The sequence below is a fragment of the Micromonas commoda genome, chromosome 6 (assembly GCF_000090985.2).
Source record: "Micromonas commoda chromosome 6, complete sequence".
NCBI classification, from domain to species: domain Eukaryota; kingdom Viridiplantae; phylum Chlorophyta; class Mamiellophyceae; order Mamiellales; family Mamiellaceae; genus Micromonas; species Micromonas commoda.
The window spans coordinates 417,563-437,748 of NC_013043.1; the positions used below are offsets into that span (position 1 = coordinate 417,563).

At 63.8% G+C, this 20,186-nt stretch overlaps 8 protein-coding genes across 8 annotated transcripts; 3 read left to right on the top strand and 5 right to left on the bottom strand.

The window, feature by feature from the left end:
* Positions 1 to 114: 114 nt before the first annotated feature.
* TIC110 (chloroplast envelope anion channel-forming Tic110 family) lies at positions 115 to 3,619 on the bottom strand (the record flags this gene model as incomplete). Its single annotated transcript, XM_002503132.1, has 2 exons — positions 115 to 3,054; positions 3,443 to 3,619. 2 exons carry the CDS (start codon positions 3,617 to 3,619, stop codon positions 115 to 117), a joined length of 3,117 nt encoding a protein of 1,038 aa, XP_002503178.1.
* A 452-nt stretch (positions 3,620 to 4,071) lies between these two features.
* Positions 4,072 to 6,178, top strand: MICPUN_108421 (type II secretory pathway family). The gene has a single exon (XM_002502775.1). The coding sequence runs from the start codon at positions 4,132 to 4,134 to the stop codon at positions 5,278 to 5,280; it is 1,149 nt and encodes a 382-aa protein (XP_002502821.1). The 5' UTR covers positions 4,072 to 4,131; the 3' UTR covers positions 5,281 to 6,178.
* Positions 6,179 to 6,792: 614 nt separating this feature from the next.
* MICPUN_104852 (transketolase chloroplast precursor) lies at positions 6,793 to 9,433 on the bottom strand (the record flags this gene model as incomplete). The annotated part of the gene is made up of 2 exons (XM_002503133.1): positions 6,793 to 8,627; positions 9,044 to 9,433. 2 exons carry the CDS (start codon positions 9,431 to 9,433, stop codon positions 6,912 to 6,914), a joined length of 2,106 nt encoding a protein of 701 aa, XP_002503179.1. The 3' UTR covers positions 6,793 to 6,911.
* Positions 9,434 to 9,868: 435 nt separating this feature from the next.
* MICPUN_59225 (SNF2 super family) lies at positions 9,869 to 13,906 on the bottom strand (the record flags this gene model as incomplete). Its single annotated transcript, XM_002503134.1, has 1 exon — positions 9,869 to 13,906. The coding sequence occupies one exon, from the start codon at positions 13,904 to 13,906 to the stop codon at positions 9,869 to 9,871; it is 4,038 nt and encodes a 1,345-aa protein (XP_002503180.1).
* A 739-nt stretch (positions 13,907 to 14,645) lies between these two features.
* Positions 14,646 to 15,833, top strand: MICPUN_105701 (predicted protein). Its single transcript, XM_002502776.1, has 2 exons — positions 14,646 to 14,678; positions 14,895 to 15,833. The coding sequence occupies exon 2, from the start codon at positions 14,906 to 14,908 to the stop codon at positions 15,644 to 15,646; it is 741 nt and encodes a 246-aa protein (XP_002502822.1). The 5' UTR covers positions 14,646 to 14,678; positions 14,895 to 14,905; the 3' UTR covers positions 15,647 to 15,833.
* Positions 15,834 to 16,017: 184 nt separating this feature from the next.
* MICPUN_82734 (predicted protein) lies at positions 16,018 to 16,698 on the bottom strand (the record flags this gene model as incomplete). Its single annotated transcript, XM_002503135.1, has 1 exon — positions 16,018 to 16,698. A coding segment is annotated over one exon (681 nt), but the record flags the coding sequence as incomplete, so codon positions are not given.
* Positions 16,699 to 17,821: 1,123 nt separating this feature from the next.
* MICPUN_94478 (predicted protein) lies at positions 17,822 to 19,243 on the bottom strand. Its single transcript, XM_002503136.1, has 2 exons — positions 19,029 to 19,243; positions 17,822 to 18,781 (listed from the first exon to the last, which is right to left on the bottom strand). The coding sequence occupies exons 1-2, from the start codon at positions 19,171 to 19,173 to the stop codon at positions 17,895 to 17,897; spliced, it is 1,032 nt and encodes a 343-aa protein (XP_002503182.1). The 5' UTR covers positions 19,174 to 19,243; the 3' UTR covers positions 17,822 to 17,894.
* Positions 19,244 to 19,460: 217 nt separating this feature from the next.
* On the top strand, positions 19,461 to 19,847 carry MICPUN_59229 (predicted protein; the record flags this gene model as incomplete). Its single annotated transcript, XM_002502777.1, has 1 exon — positions 19,461 to 19,847. One exon carries the CDS (start codon positions 19,461 to 19,463, stop codon positions 19,845 to 19,847), a length of 387 nt encoding a protein of 128 aa, XP_002502823.1.
* Positions 19,848 to 20,186: the final 339 nt, after the last annotated feature.

Consider the following 20,186-nt stretch of genomic DNA (forward strand, 5'->3'; position numbering starts at 1 on the left):
TGAGATTATTCTTTCTGTTGTTAAGTTCGTTGATGCAAATGCTGATATATGTATTAGGCTGCAAAAGAATCTGTGTCTGCCTCGGCCGGTTTTCAGCCGGTTGAGAAGAGAGATTTAGAACAGGGCCTCGTCCGCGACGTCAGCCTTGAGCTGGAACTTGCCCGCACCCACAACCTCCTTGAGCTCAGCGCAGACGGCGTCATCGAGTCCGAGCGCCGCCTGGAGCTTATCCTGCTCCTCGGCACCCGCACCCTCCATGACAAAGACGCTGAAGATGTCCTTGAGCTCCTCCTGAACGGCCCACTCGAGCTTGGACTCGGGCGCGACGCCGTGGCACGCGACGAGGTTCTTGGCGGACTTGATCACGTCGCCAACCTTCTTCTGGCGGAGCTCAGCCACCGCCTGGACCATGGTGGAGCGCTTCTTCTCGTTGGCAATCTTGAGAAGCTCCGACTGCGCCTTCTCCTTGGTGATGGAGAGATCCTCGGGCAGGGTCTCGGTGAGGGCGGAGAGGTCAGAGGAGCCAGAGCCGTCGGTGAGGCGCTTCTCGGCGTTCTTACGGAACATGGACATGCGCTTGTCCATCGAGATGTTGTTCTCGATGTCGACGCCCTCCTCCTTCATCTTGCGGATGTCGGCGATGGTGAGGGTGCCCATGGCAATCTGCGCCTGCATGTCCTGGAGCATCTTCTTGGAAGTGATGCCCTTGATGATTTTCTGCGCATCCGCGTCGGGGAGGGAGAGGCCCTGCTGGATCTCCTTGAGCTTCTCGGCGCGGTCGGCGGTGAGGCCGCGGCCGTCGCCGAGAATCTGCTCAGCCTGCGCGCGGTACGCCTTGTCGGCGAGGCCCTTGTGCACGGAGCCAACCTCAAACTGGTTGAGGCCGAGGATGTCGCCGAGCTGGGAGAGGCGGGTAAACTCGGACTGGTCACGCTCGATGGTAATCTGCACGCCCATGGGCGCGTTCACGGTGTCGCCCTGCATGCAGAACATGAGGTAGTCCTGGTAGATACCCTGGGCGGTGACGCTGTCGACCTCGTCCTTGAGGTTGATCTCCTTCTGGTAAGCTGGCTGCTCGACCTTGGCGGCGATCTCCTCAGCCTCCTTCTTGTCCTCCTCAGCCTTCTTGTCCTCACCCTCCTCACCGTCAGCCTTGGCCTCGACGTCCTTCTTCTCCTCGCCGTCCTTGGCCTCCTCACCCTCCTCCTTCTTCTCCTCGGACTCAGCCTTGGCCTCAGCCTCCTTCTTCTCGTCCTCCTCCTCCTGCTTGGCCGCCGCCTGAGCCTCCTTGAGCAGCTCCGCGAGCTCCTTGGCGGCATCCTCGGCAGCCGCCTTGGTCACGTCAGACACCATGGGGGTGACCACGGTGCTGTTGAAGTAGACCATCTTGCGAATCTCCTTGCTCTGCTCGATCTTGTTCTGCTTGGTGCGCGCGACGCGGATGTACGCCATGAACGCCTTGACAACCTCGTTCTTGAGAATCTTGAGCGCCATGTCATCGGTGAGTCGCACGGCGTCCTTGGCGCGCTTGCACCTGTCGCGGAGCTCGGGGGTGAAGGACTCGGTGCCCACGGAGAGGGCGCTGAGCACGGCGGACTTGTAGACGGCGCCGCAGATGTCCATGGTGCACTCGTCGACGACATCCTTGGGGACGCAGAGGAGGCGGCGGACGCGGCCGAGAGCCTCGACGTCTTCGTCGGTGAGCTTCTTCTTCTCCATGACCTGCTCCATCTTGGTGCGGTAGTTCTCCTTGTTGACATCGGCGGCCACCTCGGGGGGGAACTGAAGCTTCTCGCAGATGGACTGGAGAACCTTCGCGGGGGACTCCGCCTTGTCCAGCTCGCCGGACTTGACGGCGTCGCGGAGGAGCTCGCGGTACCTCTTGGTGGTGACGTCGAGGACGATCTCCTCCGCCTCCTTGTTGCCCATGCCGAAGAGCACCTTGAGGGCGCCCGCGGAGGACTTGAGCTCGGCGGAGAACTCACCAGCCTCGGTGCCCTGGGTGACAAAGTTGCGGAAGAGGGTGTTCGCCTCGCCGCTCTTATCCTCGAAGGAGGAACCCGCGAGCGTGACAACCTGGAGGCCGGGAAGCGCGTCGCCGCCGGCGCCCATCTTCTTGTTGTAGTCGAGCACCTCGGTGAGGAGCTTGTTCGCCTCGGTGAAGTCCGAGTTGACGGACCGGACCTGCGCGAGCTCAGACGCCGCCTCAACCTTGGACACGACGTAATCCTGAGCGAGCTTCTGGACAACCTCAGCGCAGTCCGCATCCTTGAGGTTGAGCTCCTGCTGGTACGCCCTGGCGGCGGCGAGCGCGCCCGCCTCGAGGGTGTTGATGGCGCCGGACTCGTTGACGTGGTTCTTGAAGAGGTTGGAGGCGGATTCCTTCATCGCGAGGGTGACCTGCGCGTCGGAGACGCGGAAGATGCGGTTCCAGGGGAGGAGAAACTTGGCCTGCTTCTCGCCAAAAGTGCGGGTGGAGATGAAGACGAGCTTCTGGAACTCGCGGCGGGACTCGAGGTCGGCGTCCTTGTCGCCGAGCTCGATGCGCTTGCGGAAGAGGCGGCGGCCAACCTCGATGTGCGCGTTGGCGGCGTCGGCATCCTCGAGGCCGAGCTGCTGGCGGAAGTTGCGGAGCGCCTCGGGCTCCCAGCCCTGCACGGGATCGTCGCCCATGGGGACGATGCTCTGGAGGTAGGCGTCGTAGAGCTCGGTGACCGCCTCGGGGCAATCCTTGGACATGTCCTTCATGCCAAACTTGGCTCCGATGGCATCCACGTCAGCCTTGGTGATGGTCGCGGGATCGCGGTTGAGCATGCCGTTCCAGAGCGCCTTGGGCGCGGCGGAGACGCGCTTCTTGTCCGCGGTGGCGACGGCGACGGCGGCGCCGGCGCCGAGGCCCGCGGTGAGCACAGCCTTGGCGGCGTTGGAGCCCGTGGCGGTGCCCGCTGCGGCGCCAACCGCGAGGGCGCCGCCGACGACGACGCCGTAGGCGCCGAGGCGGGCCTGGCCGAGGGCGGACTGCTGCGCCTCGAGCTGATCCATGTCCTTCTCGAACTGGTAGGGAGAGGGGCGGCCCTGCGATTGAGGTTGCGGGGAAAAACACGGGAGGGTCAGCGTCGGGCGCGGGGCGGTGGGGAAAAATATCTCGGCCAAGGGGCGGCACTGACGGCTGAGAATCGTCGGTTGAGGCCGACGTTGCCCCGGGCCGCGACGCGTTCGAGACGCGTCACGTGGCGACCAACGACCGGTCCCTTCGCGGATGCGCGGTCCGCGTGCGTCGTATCGCGCGCGCGTCCCCGCGCGCGCGCCCGACGCTCTCTGTGGCGCATGCTAAAAATCGTGGATAAACCAGAACCCTGGGGTTGGTGGTTGGTCGGAAGGTGCCGGAAGGTCGCCGGACTTCCGCGCCATCTCGAGGCGCGAGCGTCGTGTGGATGCTCACCTGGGGGGTCGCGGAGGCGCGGGTCACGTGCTTGACGCGAGCGGAGCCTTTCGCGAGGCCCGCGACGCGGGGCACGCGGACGCCGCCGGAGGCGAAGCCGGAGGCCTTCGCCGACTGAGCGGGCGCAGCCTGCTGAGGCGCGATGCCGGCGACGGCGGAAACCGCCTGAGTCGCCATCTTCACGGGCAAGAACTGGCGCGAAAGGATGCGCGGGAAGCTTGGGGCTTCCAAAGGACTGTGAGCGTGTGTTGAGCACGCGTCGCCGTCGCTCGCGGCGTGAGTTCTGCGCGACGCCAGCGATCTCGCCGGCGGTAAAAGGACGAAAGAATTCGCTTTACAGAGCGAGACCAGCCTCTAACGTCTGGCAGCGCGGACGGTTTACAACTCCACCCTCGGTTCCCCTTGTCAGGTCCCATCGAATCGAGAGACTGCTCGCCATACAGGGAAAGGACCAAGACGGACGGATAAAAAGCGAAAAAATCGATCGGCAGATCTCCCGAAGCACCGAGATACGATCGCCCGCACGGTCTGTGATTGGAAGTGATTGGCCGAAAGATCCGAGATGAAACGTACGTGACGATGAAGAAGCAAGACAGGGGAGCGATCCTCGACGGGGAGGACACTCCTCACGGCGCGCCCGACAGGCCGTACGCAGTAGACGTTCGCACACGGAGCCACACGGTACCGCGATGTTCGCGGTGACATCCACCCCCGCGTGCGTTCGCGCGACCCAGGGCACCGCCCTCGCCGGTGGCAAGCGCTGCGGAAGAATCTTCAACTCCCTGTCCACGCCTGTCGTCCGCCGAGAGCGCCGGGGCGCCTCGCTCCGGGTGAACGCCGAGTTCAGCATCGGCAAGCTCACCAGCGTCTTGGCGAAGAAGACCAAGGGCGATCTCGACCGCGTGTTCAAGGGCACCAGCAAGACGCGCGAGAAGCTCAGCTACATGGACGAGGTCCTCGCGCTGTGGAACCTCGACGGCCTGGAGGACACGCTCGAGGAGCTCGAGGACACCCTCCTCAGCGTCGACTTCGGCCCGACGACCGCGATGAACATCCTGGACGTCGTCAGGGAGCGGTGCGAGAAGGGCGAGATCAAGACCGGCGCGGAAGTCAAGGCGGCGCTCAAGAGGGCCATCGTGGACATCCTCGTCCGCGCCAACGACGGCAAGGAGGGAACTGCTCCCCTCAAGCTGAACGAGGGCGACGGGCCCTCGGTCATCATGGTCGTGGGCGTCAACGGCGGCGGAAAGACCACGACGGTCGGTAAGCTCTCCCACCGCTTCGCCAAGGAGAGCGGCGCGAAGGTGATGCTTGTGCCGGGAGATACCTTCCGAGCCGCCGCCGCCGAGCAGCTCGCGACGTGGGCCGAGCGATCCGCGGGGGTCATGGCCACCTACAAGGACGGCATGAAGCCCGGCGCGCTGTGCTACCAGGCGGTGGACGAGGCGATCAAGATGGGCGACATCGACATCGTCCTCGCGGATACCTCGGGCAGGCTCCACACCAACTGCGACCTCATGGACGAGCTCGCGGGTATCAAAAAGTCAATCGGCAAGAGGATGGAGGGGTCGCCGCACGAGGTGGCGCTCGTCCTGGACGGGACCACCGGCCTTAACATGCTGAACCAGGCGAGGGAGTTCAACAAGATGGTGGACGTCACCGGCATCATCCTCACCAAGCTGGACGGCACCTCGAAGGGCGGCGCGGTGGTGAGCGTCGTGGACGAGCTCGGCGTGCCCGTCAAGTTCGTGGGAGTCGGCGAGGCCATCGACGACCTGCAGACGTTCGACCCGGTGAGCTTCGTCGACGCGCTCTTCCCGGACGACCCGGCGGAGTGAGAGTTTAAGAGTTCTTCGTCAACCGCGAGAATAGGCGGTCCTCTGTTGTTCGTATATAAGGTACACTAAGTGTTACCCTCCCCCGCCGCCTCTGAGAGTCGTCGGAAGCGGCGGGAGCCGCCTCGGGGTCTCGTCCCCGACCTTTGACAGCCGCGCCGCGCCGAGCACAGCCTCCGGCAGCTCGTCGTCCGCGTGCGGCTCGATCATCAGCACGATCTCCTCGACGCTGTGCTTGGAGCACCACTTGAGCGAACGATACACCCGATCTGCGAACTTCGAGCTCGAGAGGTCCAGGTCGATGGCGAAGTAGTCGGCGCCCTCGTGGTAACTCAACGCGAACTTCTTACCCAGTATGACGGGCCGCCTGGGCACGGTCTGCCGCAGCGCCCACGGCGCCTCCATCAGCGCTATGACCATCTTGAACCTCGCGTCCCGTTCGTTCCGGTCCCCCCGCACGAACCGCGCCAGCGCGCGACCAAACGGAGACTCTTCCTCGGCGTCGAGCAGCTCCCTCAGCGACCTTCCCGCGTGCCTCCCCGCGGGCCTGAAGTAGAGCGCGATGCTGACGTGCGGCGGGCCGGGGTTCATGAACTGGAACACGAACGTCCACGGTTCGTCGCGTCCCGACGCGCTCGCGTCGGTCCTCGCCGCGCGCTGCCTATTGAGCCAACTCTCCGGTCTGGCGTTCGCCACGTTCGCGCACGGCCCGTCGTCGAACGAGAAGACGTCCACCTTGACGCACTCCATGACGGCCGGCGCCGGCGCCTGCTTGCGCCAGTCCCTCAGGTAGTTCGGGCCCCGGACTTTGAGCCAGTCCCGTACCTCGCACTCCGCGCTCCAGTGCTTGGACGCGGCGTCCGGGGGGTCCGCATTCGTGACGGGGTGCTCCTCCGCCTCGAGGGATTGAAGCCGCGTGAGCAGTCGGTCGAACTCGTCGCTCTCGTACCCTTGACCCTCGCTCGCGGTGTCGTAGTCGGTGTCGGTGTCATTGGTGTCGCTGGGACTGTCGTTCTCGTCCCGCGCGCGCGGCGAGTTGACCTCCGGCCGGGCGAAGCACCGCCCTTTCCCGCGGAACAAGTAGCGCAACTTTTCCTGCACCTGGGGACCCATCTTCACCGGCAGGCGCAGCGCCCGCGCGGGGACCGGGCAGCCCCTCCTTGAGTCTTCCGGACCGCCGTCGATCCGAATCTCCACAGCCGATGGCGCGCTTCGCTCGAGAATCCGCCGGTGAGCTCAGATTGGGGCTGGCTGGTGCGGCCACGCTTTGGGGGTGCCCTCTCAAAAACCGAGCTGACGTGGGAAAAAGGACGGCCAGGAATGAGCGATTTGGGGAAAAAGCTGAACTGGCAGAGTTGCACGCAGCTCTCGTGGGACTTGGGCGCCGCGCACAAAGCGCGTGAAGAATGCAGCTCTTGTGGGACTTGGGCGCCGCGCATAAAGCGCGTGAAGAATGCATTCACGCGAGAGACTTCGGCACTGTCGCGGCGCCTCAGTGGACTAGTGATGCCGCGTACTTAGAACAAGTGGTTGCTTTATTAAACCGTGAAGCTACTCCATTACTCCAACTGCGAGCGGGTCTCTATCCCTGATAAAAAATGAATTGGTCCCGCAAATGCGTGTGACAAATCAATTTACATGAGCGACTTCGCCGCCTTAACCGCAGCCTCAGTGGTGATTCCGAACTCCTTGTAGAGGATACCAGCGGGCGCGGAAGCACCGAAGTCGTCGCGGCCGATGGAGATGTCCGCGTACTTGGACCAGCCGAAGGTGGAGCCAGCCTCGATGGAGACGGTGGGCACACCCTTGGGGAGGATGGACGCCTTGTACTCGTCGGACTGCTCCTCGAAGAGCTCCCAGCAGGGCATGGAGACCGCGCGGGCCTTGGCGCCGAGCTCCTTGGCCGCGTTGACTGCGAGCTCGAGCTCGGTGCCGGTGCCGATGATGATGCAGTCGCAGTCCTCGCCGGCGGCGGGGCCCGCGACGACGTACGCACCCTTGCGGACACCCTCCCTGGAGGTGCCGGCGAGGTTGGGGACAACCTGGCGGGAGAGCGCGAAGGTGGTGGGGCGGTCGGTCTGCTCGACGCCAATCTGGTAGGCACCCGCGGTCTCGTTGCCGTCGGCGGGGCGCATCATGAGCATGCCGGGCATCGCGCGGAAGGACGCGAGGTGCTCGATGGGCTGGTGGGTGGGGCCGTCCTCACCGACGCCGATGGAGTCGTGGGTCATGACGAAGAGGGTGGGCGCGCCGGAGAGAGCCGCGATGCGCATGGCGGAGCGCATGTAGTCGGAGAAGATGAAGAAGGTGGCGCAGTAGGACTTGAAGCCGGGGGAGTGGAGCGCGATGCCGTTGGCGATGGCGCCCATACCGTGCTCGCGCACGCCGTAGCGGACGTTGCGCTCGGCGGGGGTGTCCTTCTGGAAGTCGCCGAACTGCTTCATGAGGGTCATGTTGGAGGGGGCGAGATCCGCGGAGCCGCCGATGAAGCCGGGGATGGCGGAGCCGAGGGCGTTGAGCATGGTCTGGGAGTGGATGCGGGTGGCGACGCCGGCGTCCTCGGGGGTGAACTCGGGGAGCGCGTCGGCCCAGCCGGCGGGGAGCTCACCGGTGATGATGGAGTTGAGCTCGGCGTAATCCTCGGGGTACTTCTCCTTGTACTCGGCGAACTTCTTGTTCCAGGCGGCCTCCGCGGCGGCACCCTTCTCGGAGCAGTCCATGTACTTGGAGACGTCCTCGGGGACCTCGAAGGGCTCGTACTTCCAGCCGAGGTTCTCGCGGGTCGCCTTGGTCTCGTCGGCGCCGAGGGGCGCGCCATGGACGTCGTGGGAGTTGGACTTGTTGGGGGAGCCGTAGCCGATGAGGGTGGTCACCTTGATGAGGGAGGGGCGGGGATCGGCCTTGGCCTTGTTGATCGCGTCGCGGATGGCGTCGAGGTCGGTGTTACCGTCCTGGACGTGCTGGACGTGCCAGCCGTACGCCTCGTAGCGGGCGCAGACATCCTCGGTGAAGGAGATGTCGGTGTGGCCGTCGATGGAGATGGAGTTGTCATCGTAGAAGGCGATGAGCTTGCCGAGTCCCCAGTGGGCGGCGAGGGAGGCGCCCTCACCGGACATACCCTCCATGTTGCAGCCGTCGCCCATGATGGCGTAGGTGTAGTGGTCGACGATCTCACAGTCGGGCTTGTTGAAGCGGCCCGCGAGGTGCTTCTCGGCCATCGCGAGGCCGACGGCGTTGCAGATGCCCATACCGAGGGGACCGGTGGTGACCTCAATGCCGTTGGTGATGAAGTTCTCGGGGTGACCGGGGGTGACGGAGTCCCACTGGCGGAAGTTCTTGAGGTCGTCGTTCTGTCGCGGAGAGGGGGAGGGGCGGGGATGGTCAGCCGATGTAAGGGGCGCAGGCGTAAATTGACAAAAACTCTTGCAGTCCCGAAGCGAAATGACCGGGAGGATTTTTATCCCCTTCGCCAGGATTTCCGCTGTCGGAGCCGGGCAAGTTGGGCGGGGGCGACGGACGGGGCGCTCGTCCGAAGGCCGTTATGGCGTGGGATACCACCCATCGTTCAGATGTGCCCGAGTCTCCCCGGGTCTGACGCTCGCGTCACCCGCACGCTCCGGATAAACCCCGACGTGTCGAAAAGCCCTGAGGCCGATCTTCCCGCTAAACAAAGGGATAAATACCGATTGGTTTTGCCGGGCGAATGTGCGCGCCCGATCGGGTACGCGGCGCGGGTTCGGCAGAAAGAAAGGGTTCGATGACTCACCGAGACGGAGGGGTAGCCGGTGAGGTGCATGAGGGAGTACTGGAGCATGCAGCCGTGGCCCGCGGAGAGCACGAAGCGGTCGCGGTTGAACCACTGGTAGTTCTTGGGGTTGTGCGTCATGGCCTCGCGGTAAATCACGTAGCCCATGGGCGCGCAGCCCATGGGAAGACCGGGGTGGCCGGAGTTGGACTTGTTGATAGCGTCGATCGCAAGGAAGCGAATGGTGTTGACGCAGTCCATGACGGTCTCGGAGGAGACATCCGCGGGCGCGGCGACGGCCTGAGCGCGGGTCACCGGCTTGACAGCGCGGGTGGTGACCTTGGCGGAGACCTTCCTCGCGGCGGCCTTGTTGAGGCGCTGACCGGCGAAGGAGGTGTTGAGCGCAGCCATAGAGGCGGCGGACATGGCAGCCATCTTCTACGCTTTTGGATTAAGGGTGGAAGTGGATAGAGTGCGGATTGAAGTGACGTTCCCGGCGCGATCCTCCGGCGTTTTATTCCGGCAATCCCAATTGTCGACGGCGGAGGGCCTCTGTTTTCCGGATTGAATGCCCAGCTGGCAGGTGCGATTTCTGACTGCTCGTCAGTCTGCGAGCTGCTGTCACGGGACGATGGGCGGTTCCTGGCCTCTGATTTTTCGTTTTCCCGGAAATGGATAAATGACTCGCGCCGTGACTCATGGAACGAGGATTTATTCTCGGTTCCGTGGGCTGCAGTTTCCGATACCGAGGCATTTGTCAGGTCTGGTGTTCGTGAGAGGTCGAATCAATCGTCGCGTCGGTTGTTCTGAACAAAAATCTTCAGCTGTCAACTGTCAACTCTCCCCTCACTCCTTCGCCTTCATCGAGAACTTAAAGGTGAGCTTCTTCGCAGCCGCGGGCGGTGCCTGCTCGTCCGTGTCCATCGGCACCGGTCCGTCGTCATCCGCGGGCGGCGGGTGGTCAAACTTGGGCGACGGCGGCATGTCGTCGTCCTCGTCTATGTGCGCGCCAATCTCGTCGATCCCCGCCAACTCCTCGTCCTCCCCCTTGTGGTATTCCTCGTCCTCCTCGCTGAGCTCCGCGGGGTCCATGCCAACTTCCTCGCCGGCTTCGACCAACGCCTCGTTCTCCGTCTCCGTCACCTCAGACTCCACGTCGTCCTCCAGGACAACCTCGGTGGCCTCATCCTCCGCGGCGACAGCGGCCGCCGCCGCCGCCGCGGGTGCGGCCGCCTTGTCCTCTTCCTTGGCCTTGTCATTGTCCTTGTCCTTGGCATCGTCCCTGTCCTCGTCCCTGTCCTTGTCCTTGTCTTCCGCCGCTTTCTTCATCGCGCGGAGCTGCACGGCCCTCGCGTCCTTGCCCGAGAGCGCCGCGTTCGCCGCCGCGTACGATCCCGGCACGAACCCGCCGCGGTTCCTCGCGCCTCGTCCCAGCTGGACGCCGCTCGCGAGCTCGATCGCTCTCGCCTTCTCAGCCTCCTCGCGCTCGCCCGCCAGACCGGGCTTGGTGCGCGTGGCCTGGGAGGAGACGGCCTCGTCCCTGTCGGCTTTTTTGTACCGGATCCAGCCCGGGGTCTCGTCCGCGACGGTGAGGGTGCCCGGCCACAGGTCTGCCCGCAGGTCCATCTCGTTGAACAGCTCAACCTCCTGCGGCGTCCTCGCGAGCTTTTCGTTCAGGGTCCTGAGCGACATGGACGCGCAGGACCGCGCACCGGCCGTGGCCTGCTCCTGCATGAGCTTCTCGAGGGTCTCCCTGCGCTCCGCGTGGGAGGTTTGCTGGTCGAATCGGCCCGCGTTGATGACCTCGTCGGCCATCTCGATTTTCTGCTGCTGCACCACGTTGCGAACCACGCTCTCGATACTCTCGGTGAACTTACGCGTCCCGCCCGTCCCCCACGTGGTGTCGTCGGGGGAGCACACCGCGCCGTGTCCGCCCTTACCCGCTCCGCCGTGGCCGGATCCACCGATGCCCCCGTCGTCATCCGCCGCGCCAATCTCGTCCATGACGGCTTCCATGTGAAGCACCCGCACCTCCCGCCGCTGACCGATGCGATGCGACCTCGCGACCGCCTGCTCCTCGTTCTTCGGGTTCGGGTCCGGGTCGTAAACCACCACGGTGTCCGCGGTCTGGAGGTTGAGACCTCGGCCGGCGGCGCGGATGGAGAGGAGGAAGATAAACTTTTTGGAACCCGGCGCGTTGAACGCGGTGATGGCCTCCTCCCGTAGGTCCAGCGCGGTGCTCCCGTCGATGCGGCACCACTCCAAGCCCTCACCCGCGGGTGTGGTCATGCGCCACTTGAGGTACGTTTCCAACAGGTCGAGGAGTTTGGTCATGGTGGAGAAGAGCAGGACCCTGTGCCCGGCGGCCCGGAGCTTGATAAGCATTCGGTCCAGCATCCAGAGCTTGCCGCAGGTTCGCACCAGATCCTCCCCCGTTCTCCACTCGCCGCCCTTGTCGGTGGGGTAGTTCAGAGCCGGGTGGTTGCACACCTTCCGCAGCTCCATGCATCTGTTCTGCAGCGCGAGATATCCCTTGAAGTTTTGTCTTGCAGCGAGACCAATCTTGGACATCGTTGGGTGCACCCTCAGCGTACCCGTCTTGTTCACCCAGTCGTACACCGCAGCCTGGTAGGCACTGAACGGGCAGTGCACCGCGATAGTGATCTTTGGCGGGAGCTTACGCTCCACGTCCTGAACGAGGCGCCGCAACATGAACGGCTCAAGGATCTGGTGAAGACGGGAGATGACGATGATTTTCTTCTCCTTCTCCATCCAGTCCTCGCCCTCGCCTCCCGCGCCAGCCGCCGATTTCTTGCCATCGTCTCCGAACCACTGCTGGAACACCTTTGCGTTGTCGAACACTTGCGGTAACAGGAGGTTTAGCAGCGACCAGAGCTCGCTGAGATCGTTCTGCAGTGGCGTGCCCGTGAGCAAAAGCCTGCGGTTGCAACGGAACCGGTCAAGGTCCCTTGCCAGCCGACCTTCTCTATCCTTGAGCCTCTGCGCCTCGTCGATTACGATGTACTGCCAGTTAACCTTGCTCAGCTTCGCGCGGTCGCGCATGATGAACTCGTACGTGGTGACGAGCACGTTAAACTTGAGCTGCATCACCTGCTGGTTGAACAGCTTTTGTCTTTCCTCTCTGTGCCCGACGTAGTACACCGCGCTCATGTTCTTGAGCCAAAGCTTGATCTCGCTCTTCCAGTTGACGATGACCGCGTTGGGCACGATGATCAGGTGCGGGCCGTAGTTTTGCTTGCTCTCCCACAGGTACGCGATCAGGGCGCAAACCTGAACCGTCTTGCCCAGGCCCATCTCATCGGCGAGGATGCCGTTCAGCCTGTTGTTGTACAGTGAAATCATCCACTGAAGCGAGACGATCTGGTAGTCGCGGAGGGTCCCAGCGGTCAGCATGCGCGGCTGCCTGATGATTTTCTCGCTCTCCGAGTGCGCCAGCGCGTAGTACTTTTGCTTTCCGTCGGCGCCGTCGTGAGCGTTTGCGGCGTCCATCAGGTCCCGAGATCCCTGCTCCGCGGCTTGATCCGCGGCGGCTTCAGCGGCGGCGATCACCTCCTCCTCGGTGAGTCCCGCCGCCTCCGCCTCCGCCGCGGCCGCCGCCGCCGCCTCCGAGCGCTGCTGCGTGAGCTTGAGCGCCGCGATCTTGCCGCCGAGCTGCTGCAGGTATCCCTCAGTCTTTTCCAAAAATTCTTGCAGCGACGCGTACTTGTCATCGGCGGAGACGGCCCCCTCGCGCCCTTGCGCCTCGGCGAGGAGCTCCCTGTACGCCTCCATGTCGTTCGCCTTGAGCGCCTCCACGCGTCGGAGGTAGTCGGCGTCCGCGGTGCCGTCGCCTCCCCCTTTCGCCTTGGCCGCAGCCTGCGAAGCGACGAGCGCGTCGCGCTGGCGCCGCATCCAATCCCGCGACATCCTCTCGTGCGCTTTCATCACCTGCCGGTTGCGCGTCACCACGAGCTCTTTCGCCTCCGACGAAGCCTCGGAGATCTTCCTGCGGTAGACGGTGAGGGACTTGAAGTACGCCTCCCTCTCCTCCTTCGCGCGCTTCACGTCGCGCTTCGCCGCGAGCTCCTTCGCCTTCTCCGCTTCCTTGATGAGTTTTTTGTACGCCCTGTCGCCCAGCTCCATCAGCTCGCGCTGCTCCGCCACCACCTTCGCCCTGACGCTGTCCTGGAGCTCCACCAGCCGCAGCTTCTTCTCCTCCACGCGCAGCCTGCGTCGTTGTTGGTACGCGTGCGGGGTGCTGTCGTCCTCTATCGCGGCGAGTTGCGCTTGGACCTCGGCGAGCCGGCGCTTCCGCCGCGTCTCGAGCTGCCTGTTGGCCTCGTCCTCCACCATGGCGCGAACATCGCACTCGTACGGGACGGGCTTGTACCCGTACTTGACCGCCGCGCTCGTATCCTCCTCCATGCCGCCGTACCCCGCCGCGAGGTCGTATATGGGCCCGCGCGGCCGTTTGTACCAGGACGGCAGCGAGCACACGTCGGGCGGGGGCGGCCTCGCGGGCACGGCGTCGGGCCGGGGTCCCGACTCCCGCTGCCTGCCCCTGCCCGCGCCGCCCCTGCCCGCGCCCTGCCTCTGCTGCTGCATTTGCTGGTGGTGTTGATGCGTCCACTGGGATTGATCGGGTTGATCGTGAGCCCGCAGCTGCGGCGTCGCGGACCTGGGGACGTAGCCCGGGAAGTCAAAGTCGTATTCGCCTTTTTTGATCTTCTTGAAGATCGTGATCTGCTGCCGGAGCTGGTCGATCTGCGACTTCGTGAACCCGGAGATGACCTTGAAGTTGTGCTTGGGCTGACCGTTCCCTTGGTCGCCGCCCGCCGCCCCGGACGGGCCAGCCGGCGAGGATCTGCCGTCCGCGCCGCTCATGTTGGCCTCCCCCCGCCGATGAGATTTGCGCCTGTCCTGCCGCCGAGTCCCTGCGACGCGATCGAGGACGAGGAGGGGTCGGTTAGAGTCCGTTCATGGTGCGGTGTGATCGGCGATGCGGTGGCACGATGTCGCGTGACGACGACGGATCGATCGTTCGTCCGCGGTGCCGCGAGACCCGTCGCGAGACACCGCACGGCTGTTCTCGGGCGGGCAAACAATCTCCCAGTTCGAAAGTTTCGCACTGAAGGACGGGCAAAGTTTAGGGATCCTCGAGGGAATTGGCGGCCGACGCGGAGGCGTTGGGGCGCGCGGGATCCGAGCCTGGCGGCGCACCTCGGATGCCCTCGACGCTCACCACTCGCGCCGGGGACGTGAACCGACGCCCCTCCTCGGCGAAACGGTCTCCCAAAAAGCGACCGAGCGCTTCGTTCCCTCCGACGCCCCGTCTTCACTGTGACTTGACTGGCGTTGCCCGAGGTTGATTTGGGCAGTTGGGACCTCGGCCAGCTCGTTTTTTTTCCGTCGGCGGCCGGTCGACAATTTTTGTCCATCGACTCGTGCCGACCCACGTGCCTTCACGTTGCCGAACTGAACCGTGAATTGTCGAGTTACACTTTCGGAAGGGAGGCCACGCGGTCCAAAAAGCAACCGATCAGCCAATCAGGTGCCGCAAACGCGGATGAAGGGGGACTTTGACAATTCCAATCCGACTCACCACGCACGCCACTTCTTCACGCGCACGCCACCTTCCACCTTCCACACACACACGGTACGACCCGAAACGCGTTCGACATGCGCTCTGTGCCCCCCGCATCCCCCCCGAACGCGTTCGTCCAGTTCGCGTCGCGCGCGAACCGTCGTTTTACGAAGAGACGCGTCGCTAAGGGGTGAAAACGCCCGGGAGTTGCAGGTTTTTCCCGAACCAACGAGACCGAACCCGGAGCTGACCGTGCCACGCCCGACCCGACCTTCCACAAATACGCAGAAACGAGCAAAATGCCTGCCGTTACCCTCAACACCCGCACCGACCTCACCACCTCCAAGGCCAAGCTCGGCACCTTCGAGCTGACCACCACCACGACCGTGGAGGGTTGGAAGATCAAGGCCACCGCCGAGCCCTCGGTGCCCGAGCTCACCAAGTCCGGCCTCTCCGACTTCTCCGCCGAGATCCCCGCGATGAACGCCGAGGCTTCCAAGGATGGCATCACCGTCTTCCTCGACAACCTTCAGCTCATCCCCAAGAAGCAGTTCGTTCCCCGCCTCAAGATCGCCAAATCCGTGGACGTCGCCGACCAGTCCTACGACGTCAAGGCAGAGCTCATCCCCAAGGGCAACACCTCCGCCGCGAAGGACAACTCCCCGTCCAACTCTCACGTCGTCAAGCTCGGCGTCACCGCGCCCGCCATCAGCGGTTTCACCCCCAAGCTCGATTACTCCACCGGCAACAACACCGCCACCGTGGAGGTCAGCGGGAAGGTTGATAAGGCGACGGTCACCCTCAAGGCGGACATCGACATCGAGGGCAAGAAGAGCAAGGGCGCCTCCGCCAAGGTGGCCTACCCGCTCCCCGAGGGTGTGAAGGCGACCGTGGAGGTCAAGGACGACAAGTCCGCCAAGGTTGAGCTCGCCAAGGACCAGTTCACCCTGGAGGTTCCCATTGCTGACCTCACCGCGCCCTCGCTCTCCGCGGATAACCTCACCCTCAAGGTGAAGTACTCCATGGACTTCGACATGTAAGTTTCAAGCCACAGTGTATCCTCTTGATGAACTTCGAGAGTGTTTCGACTTATTCATTGTAAGGTGTTAAGTTGGCTACGGACGCGTTATGGATTGGATTATTATAGCTCCGGGTATACGCGGGCGCCATTCTGGAATTTAGTTTTTAGCCACATTGTAAGGTCTTCCCTACGTATATGTTTTACCCCAGGCACCTCGGCCGCACCTCGGCCTCGTTGGACCGCGGCGTGGTGCACCGTTGCGCTAAATTCGCGTGTTTACCGAGGATCCGAATCTCTTTTGCACATTTGAATTGAAAATGTGGAGGGGCCACGCCCTGCGAGGCCCCGCACTATCGACAACGAGTCGCGAGACTCGCGACGCCGCTCGGCTCACTTGGAGTCGACAACCTCCGTGAACTTGTCGAAATCCGTGACGAACCAGTCGGCGCCGTCCATCACCGCCGCCCGCTGCTGCACGCCGCCGTACCCGACAAAGACATCCGCGCCACCCGGCGCCCTCGACTCCAGATCAGTCGCGCCGTCGCCAACCATCGCCATCGTCCCGTGCCCAAACTTCGCCTTGATGTGCTTCACGGCCTCAGCCTTACCCCCAGCCTTGCTGGTGAACTCTTCCGGGTCGAACGACTTGTACGATCCGTCCTCGTTGAACAGGATGTTGTTGGCGAAGATGTTCTCGGGCGGGACGCCCAGCCGCGCCGCGACGGGCGCGATCATCTGCCGGAAGCCCCCGGAGACGAGGTAGACGGTCTTGCCGTTGGCGCGCAGCGCGTCGAAGAGCTCGGGAACCCCCGGGGAGATCTTCGGCTCGTTGTTGGCGAGGTACGTCTCCACGCTCTGCCTGGTGGGCTGCATGACGGACAGGCGCATCTCGAGCGCCTCGCGAAAGCCGACGCCGCCGCCCATGGCCTTGTTGGTCATCTCGGCCACCTCCTCGCCCTTGCCGAGGAAGGCGGCGAGCTCGTCGATGCCCTCGTCGGTGCACACGGTGCTATCGACGTCAAAGCACACGCCGGTGGCGGTGCGGAGGAGGTCGATGACGTCCTCGGAGGGTTCCCTGCTCGAGTCGAGGCGGGTGACTGTTGGGTCAGATATTTATGGCTTTTGAAAAAGCGATGCGGCGTGCGCTTTAGGGTAATGGTCCGGGCGAGCATCGCGCGACGACGGCGGCGCGAACGAGGGAAGACGGGCGGAAGGTTCACCTGTTGGAAGTGGACGGCATCTGAGGGGCGACCACGTTGATGACGACGCGGGAGCGTGCCGCGCGGCGGAGGGAGTTGGTTTTCGAGCGCCCGAGCTTTGCGGGCACGACTGCGGTGACCGGAGTGGCACCGACGGCGAACATGTCTCGTCTTGAAGGCTGCTTAGTGCTTCACTTCAATGGGGGGGCGCCAGGCGAGCTTCTTCTCGAGAGCGGCGAGGCGTTCGGTTCGTTGCTGTGCCGTTTCCACGGACACGAGGTGCTTGACCTGCGCGGAGAGGGGCGGCGACGCTTCAGCACGCTGGCCGGACGCAGATGAGTTGGCGAGCGGAGAAAAACGTGGGACGCGTTCGGCGCCGCGGGGCGCCGCGCACGTCCGAGACGCGCGCGCACGTCACGCGGACGCGACATCGCCACTCCAAACAATTCCACGAGACGGCACAGGCGGGTCCGGGGCGCGCACCTTTTCGATCTGGCCGCGGTTCGCTGCGTTGTTGGGGACGGCGACCTCCTGCCTGGGCTTGTACAGCCTGAGGAAATCGAGAGTCTTGAGGTGGGTGAGCTGTTTACCAGCGCGTCCTCGTAGCAGAGTCACAAAGAGCATGTACGAAAGCCCTTGGCAAGGACTTCGTGGGCTAGCGGCGGACGCGGTGCGGACTAGGCACTCGTCTGAGCGACGCTAAGAGTGTCGCTCCGGGGTTGGAGATAAAAACTTCCTCTTCAGCGAGCGGCGGCTCATCACGGCAGAGAAATCCCTCGCCCCAGATTTTCGAGGACGCGCTCCGTATGGGCAAATGATCTCCGGTCGAGGGCCAAACAGGCAAATCGTGAGATTTTTCTGGGGCAGAGAGCGCATCGAGACAGGCTGGGGAAGATTTTTGTCGATTTGAGGCTCACAGCGATTCGAGTCTCGTTCTCGTCACGCGCTTCTTGAGATATTCGGCCACCTCGGACCGTCGCGCGGCCGATGGTTGTGAAAGAATGGGTCCTATGGTATTACTTTGTCAATGCTAGCCTCTCTAAACGCCTCAACCGTGTGTTTAATAGCTTAATCGGAGCGCTCAAGGGACTTGGCATCGGTGGCGAGACCCATGGCGTGGAGGCCGTTGTCGACGTAGATGCAAGAGCCGGTGATACCGGACGCGAGGGGGGAGCAGAGGAACGCGGCGGTCTGGCCAATCTCCATGGCGGTGAGCGGCTTCTCCGCGAGGGGCGCGTTGGTGAGGGAGTAGTTGATCATGTCGTCGATGAAACCGATCGCCTTGGCCGCGCGGGAGCCGAGGGGACCCGCGGAGATGGTGTTGACGCGGATGCCCCACTTGCGCCCGGCCTCGTAGGCGAGAACCTGGGTGTCGGACTCCAGCGCCGCCTTGGCGGAGGACATACCGCCGCCGTAGCCCGGGATGATCTTCTCAGACGCGAGGTAGGTGAGCGAGATGGCGGCGCCGCCCTTGTTCATGATGGGGCCGAAGCGCTGGAGCATGGACACCTTAGAGTAGGAGGAGGCGGAGAGGGCCGCGAGGTAGCCGTTGCGGGAGGTCTCGAGGAGGGGCTTCGCCACCTCCGGGCCGTTGGCGAGCGAGTGCACGAGGATGTCGATCTTGCCGAAATCCTTCTCAACCTGCTCGGCGCACTCCGCGACGGTCCACTTCTCGTTGCCGGCGTAGCGCTTGTTGGTGCGGATCTCCTCGGGGACGTCGTCGTAGGTGTCGAACACGGCGTCCATGGGGTACACCTTGGCGAACTCCATGAGGGAGCCGTCGGAGAGCTTGCGGGACTCGTCGAACTTGCCGCGGCGGAGGGACGTCTCGAAGATGTTCAGCGCGGGGACCCAGGTGCCGAGGATGACCTCGCAGCCGGCCTGCGCGAGGCACTTGGAGATGGCCCAGCCGAAGCCCTGGTCGTCGGCAACGCCGGCGACGAAAGCCTTCTTGCCTGTCGATGCGGACGAACGGGGAAAAGAGAGGTCAGAGGATCGATAACGATCTGTGGCGCCGTTTTGAGGGCGTAGGGTGGAAATTTGCCGCCCGCCCCGAGCGGGCTCCGATACGTCGCCGCCTCGTCGCGAGCGACTGAAGACGGCGGCGTATCGATCGCGCGTCGATGCGGGGAGATATTCGAGTCGGCGACGGACGCCGCATCGGTCGCGGAACGACAACCTGTGTTCGGAACGGGCACTCACCGCGGAGGTCGATGGGAAGGGTCAGATCGGTCTGCGCCGCGCGGACGGTCATGCGAGAGGCCGCACGGGGAGCCTTGCGGGCGTTGCGAGCGCCGGTGCGGAGCACGTTGGCGGTGAACTGCTGGGTGGCCATGGCGGAAGACATGGTGGAGGAAGGTGTGGTTGAGTGAATCAACCTTTGTGTGCGGCGAGATGACCGTCGCGGCGCGTTACCGGGCGCTCTTTACCGGCGTTTACAATCGGCCGTCATATCCACTCAGCGCTCAGGCTTACTTGTCAGGTCGAAAAGCGCACCAACCTGAGGCCGTGTGCGACTGAGAAACCAGTCAGGCCAATCCGGTGGCTGGAAAAAGCTCGCCACCGAAAAGCGCCCCGGCTTTCCACCTCCGCCCACACCGCACGACGCCCGGAAGCGCTCGCTCGATCCGAAAGATGTCCGTCCTCGCGTTCGCCGCGCCCACCGTCTCACCTGCGCTCTCTCGCGGCGCCGGCCCCCGCGCCAAGTCCCGCACCGCCTCCGTTCGCAGGGCGATGGCTGCCAACAACAAGGCGCCCGTCGTCATCGCCGAGAAGACTCGCCCCGCGGCAAAGGTGGCCGCGGCGGTGAACGCGGCGATGACGGTCGCCCTCGTGGCTCTCCCCGCGTTCGCTGAGGAGGCCGCGACGGCCACCTCCTCCGGGGAGATCTCTCCCTTCGCGGGGGTGGTGGACGTCACCGTGCTCGGAGTCGTGGGATTGCTGGCTGTGCAAGGGAACAAGAAGGCTGAGGCGGCCAAGGCTGGGGGCAAGGGGGCCAAGGGTGGCAAGAAGAAGAAGTGAATCTCTTCCTTGCCCGCGATGGAGGAGCCAAGTAGCTATGTAATAACACTACGGTCATCGCCGTTTGTCCTGGCACTCTCGTCCAACGCCGAAGTGCACACGATGACCCATGAAAAATCGATGCACCTGGCCTGGTCTACCATAAATTTCGAACATCTCGCACATGCAAACAGTTAGACTACGTTTCCCGGCTGAAGGGTGTCCACGCAAAAATCTCGCGTGTTTTCATTTTGCATGCCGAGATTCAAAAAACCAACAAACGACGAACGACGATCTGTTCGGACCCAACGACAAACCCCGAACGCGGGGGGCGCAAAGGGAGCGCCGGTGGTAGCATCG